This window comes from Trypanosoma cruzi, genomic scaffold, assembly GCF_000209065.1.
Source record: "Trypanosoma cruzi strain CL Brener 1047053517005 genomic scaffold, whole genome shotgun sequence".
Classification (NCBI taxonomy): Eukaryota; Euglenozoa; class Kinetoplastea; order Trypanosomatida; family Trypanosomatidae; genus Trypanosoma; species Trypanosoma cruzi.
This window is the reverse complement of record NW_001849146.1, coordinates 1-5,439: the sequence shown is the minus strand read 5'-3', so window position 1 is coordinate 5,439 and position 5,439 is coordinate 1. Positions and strand designations below refer to the sequence as shown.

General features: G+C 55.8%; 2 protein-coding genes across 2 annotated transcripts, besides 3 other annotated features; both read left to right on the top strand.

Annotated features, from left to right (window-relative positions):
* Tc00.1047053510981.20 (trans-sialidase, putative) lies at positions 1 to 2,242 on the top strand (the record flags this gene model as incomplete). The annotated part of the gene is made up of 1 exon (XM_799130.1): positions 1 to 2,242. A coding segment is annotated over one exon (2,242 nt), but the record flags the coding sequence as incomplete, so codon positions are not given.
* Positions 1 to 5,439: a sequence feature (areas not merged during assembly with more than two copies in the genome that could not be assigned to a particular haplotype).
* Positions 3,077 to 3,127: a sequence feature (AT_rich).
* Positions 3,154 to 3,174: a sequence feature (AT_rich).
* Tc00.1047053510981.9 (dispersed gene family protein 1 (DGF-1), putative) lies at positions 4,279 to 5,439 on the top strand (the record flags this gene model as incomplete). Its single annotated transcript, XM_799131.1, has 1 exon — positions 4,279 to 5,439. A coding segment is annotated over one exon (1,161 nt), but the record flags the coding sequence as incomplete, so codon positions are not given.

The following is a 5,439-nucleotide window of genomic DNA, read 5'->3' as shown; positions in this document are numbered from 1 at the left end:
CCTGGTGAGGTGGGAAGAAGACGAGGACGACGAAAGGCTCTTCATGATGGCTCATTGTGCTGGAGGCTACTATGACGTTTACAGGTCCACTCAGGATGGAGGCAATTGGTATACGTCGGGTGAGCCAATTACCCGCGTGTGGGGCAACTCACACAACCGAACAGGGGACGGCGTCCAGAGTGGATTCACCACCGCAATCATTGAGGAAAAGAAGGTGATGCTCATCACCGCGCCGGTGTATCCGAAGGAGGAAAATAAAGGTGGAAAGGGTCGGCTCCATCTTTGGGTGACGGACAAGGCACGTGTGTATGATGTTGGGCCGGTATCCCGTGAAAATGATGACGCCGCCGCCAGCTCGCTGTTGATGAAAGATAATAATAAGGAGTTGATCTCAGTGTACGAGAAAAAGAAGAGCGACGGATCATACAATCTTGTTGCTGTGCGCCTGACCGGGAAACTGGAGCGGATAAAGGAAGTGGTGAAGACATGGAAGGATTTGGACAGCGCCTTGCAATACTGCAGTTCCAGTTCCAGCGGCACTGTTGACTCGGTGGCAACAAAGGGCATGTGCAATGGTCCTGTTCCCACTGAGAGGCTTGTTGGCTTCTTGTCCGGTAACTCAACTGGGACCGAGTGGCGAGACGAGTACCTCGGCGTGAATGCAACAGTCCATGGCCAAACGGAAAAAAGGAGAGAAGTTCCCAATGGATTGACGTTCAAAGGACCCGGATCATGGGCGGAGTGGCCTGTTGGCGACATGGGGCAGACTGTGCCGTACTACTTTGCGAACAACAAGTTCACTCTTGTGGCGACGGTCTCCATCCATGAGGTGCCGAAGGAAGACAGCAGGCCCATTCCTTTGATTGGCGTGAGGATGAATGACACCAGCAGCACGGTGCTTTTTGGTCTGTCGTACACCCATGACAGGAAGTGGCTGGCCATATCTGAGAATTCTGGTAATGTGGAGGATCTTTTTGGGTGGGAGCCACACACAACGTATCAGGTGGTACTGCGAATGACTCTTGATGAATGGACTGTCTTTGTGGATCAGAGGGAAATTGACCGCAAGCGCTATAATAAGCATCTGTTCGACTTGCACAGGATCTCACACTTCTACATCGGTGGGGACAGTAATGACCAAAGTGCAACGGGCGGCCATGTGACGGTGACCAACGTCATGCTGTACAACGACGATCTGTATAATAATGAGCTGCATAAACTCAAAGCCAGCAAAGTCACTGTTCCATCACTTGGCGCTGAGAAACAACCCACAGGACAGGTGACCAGCACAGACGTTTCGGTTGCTTTCGAGTCAAAGAGTGAAGAAATCACCACCAGCTATGCGAAATTGAATGAGGATGATCCTGAAAAACAACGAGGAAGAAACGGCGTCGATGATCCGGTGCCTGCAGCGCTTCCTTCCCCGGTTGTCGCGGGATCATCTGTTCCTGAACCTGCCATCGCAGCGGAGAGCGCAGGGAATGATCGTCCAGATGACAATGCCCAGTTTCACCAGGGCAAAACGGCCCAGCAAGCCACGCTGAGTGAAGAGAATAAATCGATGCAACGGGGTTCAGACTTGCAGCCACAAGACCCACAGCCAGCGGAATTAACGGAGGTTACCGATGTTGAAATGTCCTCTGGAAGTTATGATGAAGAAATGCCAGAGGAGGAGGAAGAAGCGGATGACAGGAGTGGCGGATCAACGTCTTCAGTGGGTGCATCATCGGATATGGATACGGCCACCGAAACAGTTGACAGTGGGCACCAAGTGCAACAAAGCACTGAGCCTGCCACTGAAAGCGACGACGTGCGGTCCACTGGAACCGGAACCACCGGCGCGGAGCAAAGCCTCAGCCTCGAGGCGGGGGACGGAAATTCCGAGAGAACAATGGGCTCAGACAGCAGCCTCACTCCTTCAAGGACTGACGCCGAACCGACATCCGCGGAGGACACCGACGACGTCTCTCGGACTGAAGGAAGCGAATTTTATTTTGAGGACGGCAAGGAGGTGCCACAGACGGTCGACACCAAACCGGAGAATACAAACACCACGCCTGGAGGCGAAGGGACCCCCTCAACAAAAGGCGCGGCACGACACTCGGACAACGACACCTTCACCGGGGAAATTGCGGAGCTGCTGTCCATGGGTCTAAACCGTGACAGCACCGTGCATGTGTGTGTGTCTCGGGTGTTGTTGCTGCTTCTTCTGCTGGGGCTGTGGGGCATTGTGGCTCTTTGAGGAGTGATTGGCTGCCGCGTGGGACACTTGCGCCCTCCCCTTCACCAACACACAAACACACACCGCTAGGAATAAATTTTACTACGCAGAGAACAATTTCTTTTCTTTTCTTAAATTGTTTTCTTATCTTGCTTGTTGCCTTGGGGCAATCACTATGGATTTTTTTTTTTGCTTTTGTTTATTGTTTCATGCTGCACTATTCCTGCGAGGGGTGCCGTGTGTTTCCCGCCCAACTGCTCCACTCGCACACCCACCGACACGCTCATGACGACGGCCCTGTGCGCCTCGCCTGCTGCACGCATGAGGAGGGGCCGCGACGAACGGCGCGCTGAGGGAGCCGTGACGTGTGGGTGTGCGACGAGGGCCTGTGGGGCGGAGCACACATTTCCTTCCCTCTTGTTTTGTTGTTTTTATTGCCAGGGCTGGCAGACACCCGCAGCGCCACACACACACAGCCACACCCTGCCGGTTTTTAGGGATTTTTTTTGCTTTTTGTGTGCATTTCACGCGCTGGCAGTCCCGTCAGCATTTCTCTCCCCTTCTCATGTTTTTTTTTTTGCTGCGCTTACTCTCCCGATGGGGAGACGCGACTCCCGTCATGTCTGCGTGCTTCTCTCAGTTCCCACACACACACGAGTGACTGTGCTCTGCGGGCCGCACTCGCACGCCGATGAAAGGGCTGAGGGGAGCAGCAACACGCAGATGACCCCGTGAAATATAAACGATGTGCGGACACATGGAGGTCGGACGGTTGAAAGACATGCAACTATTTAATTTTATTTTCCGGGCAAAATATATGCAGACGGTTCGGTGTGGCCACACGGCAGCCAGGCGAATTTATTATTATTATTATTGCTTTTTTCATTTTTTATTATTTTTAAATTTGTGTGGAACAGTAATAGAGGAAGTTCTTTTTTTTTTTTTTTTTTTATGACGGGGTTTATATAAGAAGGGGGTGGCTAGGGAAAGTTTTCTTTTGTTTTGAATAAATCTTCTGTGGTTTGCCGCTGATCGGGCTGCAGTGCAATCCTGAGTTTGAGCGGCCCTTCCATTCTTCTTTCTTTGGACATGCGCCTCTGCTGTGCATTTGTGTTTGTGCGTCTCTTCAGATGCTTTGTTTCTTTTTTCTGTCTTTTTTCTTTTTTTTCGCGTGACAGTGGGCACACACAACCACACGCGCAGGACACACACATTGCAGTGCAGGTGGATTCTTCTTTTGTACTCGGTGCTGGCAGTTGCGTGTGGCTGCTGCTCCCCCGTTGTGTTGGTGAGGGAGGAGGCGCGTGACGGCGCCCGGTGGAGAGAGAAGGCACCGACCGCTGCTGACGGTGACGGTCTTGGCTGCAGGTAATCTGACGGGATGGCGTGACTGGTGTCACAGTTAACCGAGATGGATGAGGACCGCACCGCATCTCTTTTTCGTCTCATCATCCTCTCAGTCCACGGCAGACACACACACGCAAAGTGCGGCGGCGGCGCGACCACCATCCGTACGGCTGCGAGCGAATCGGACTGTGCAGTTGATGTGGATCCTTTTTCCCCGTGTCTGCGTACTGCCGCCGTGCTCCTTCATTCTTCATTTCGTTCTTGTGTATGCCGTGCGCGCATGAGTTCGCTGTTTCTTGTGCAGTGCCGACTCATTGGTCACACCAGCAGCGCCAGTGGTCATGTTTGTTTTTGCCGGGACCCTTTTACTTGGGACGGCGGCTGTGTGGGGCTGCGCGGGCGGTGCGAGGGTGATGGTGCTACTGAATTGATTGCGTCTGCGCGGTTTCCTGTTGGGGTTTGTACTGTGTTTGGGATTGTGTGTGGCCGGATGCCTCTGCGTGCCACTGTGTTTGGTTACTGTGGTTGCTTCCTTTTGTTCCTTTTCTGACCGTGCAGTTAGAGATACTTTTGCTTTACCAGCACAACTATCGTTTCAAGGTGTTAGGGATTACTCGCAGTATTAGGTTTATAATTAGTGGGATAACGACCTATCGGAATCGTGTATCTGGATTTGCCATCTGTAGAAAGGGATTTGATAGACAGGAGGAATGGTTGACGGGGCGAGTGCGACACACCACGAGAGACCTGCTGATACGTGTCTGGGTCGGTGGATGCGGTCTGCGGTGGGTGCGTGTCCGCGCAGCCGGCACCGTGTGCAGAGCAGGGCCATTTCAGCTGTGCGTGCGGCGCTTCTTTTGGTGTTGGCGCTGGTTGCTGCTGCGGCGTGGATGCCCGCGGTGCATGCGGTGGTGTTGCGACTGCGGGGCGGCACGGTGGACAGAGCCATCACGGTTGGCCGTGCCGTGGACACGGCGCTGATGGACGGCGTGTCCATCACGAACGGCGTGGCTGTGGTGTTCGACGTGGCGGCGATGCTCCCCGGTGCGCTGCGCATCGAATTGAGGAACTGCGTGTGCGACGGCGGTGCGCAGCTCTACGTGCGGGGCTACAGCGGCGAGCCGGCGAGTGACCGGAGCCTGGAGGTGAGCGTGAGCGGGCTGTCCGGCGGCTACTGCTCGCTCGTGTTTGTGCACAACCTGCCGGCACACACGAACGTGACGGTCCGCGACTCGACGATTGTGACGCCGGGGCCGATGCACTACTCGCAGCTGAGCGGGCTGACGGACGCGGTGGCATCGCCGCTTGTGCTGTACGCGACGTCGCTGTTGCAGTCGCAGCTGCGTGTGAGCAACACTGTGCTGAGGTCGTCGCACGTGGGCGGGTCGGCGGTGTACGTTGGCGGCGGCGTGGACCTGCTGTCGAGCGCGGTGGTGCTTGACGGCGTGTCGCTGGTGACGTCGGGCGGTCCGACCGCGTCCGCGATGCATGTGGCGTCCTCGTCGCGTGTTAGTTTGCGGAGCCACTCGGTGCTCTCTGTGACAAACGTGTCGGTTGTGAGCAGCGGCGGCGGCATTGTGCTCGGAGAGCGCCTCGCGGTGCTTGATTCGGTGTTGCGCTTCGTTGGCGTTGAGGGGTCTGTTGCGTCGTCGCTGGTGCGCTGCGACGGTGGGACGGTCGGTGGCGGCGGGTGGCTGGACATGCACGACGTGTGGGCGGTGGGCGAGGCGTTGTCGGTGGCGTCGCTGTCGGGGGTGACGCTCAGCGGCGGCGCCGTGTCGATTGCGCGCTGCGCTGCCACTGGCGCGACGCTTGTCTCCGGGCTGACGATCACGAGCGGCGTCGTGTCGGTGCAGTGCAACCGTGCTGGC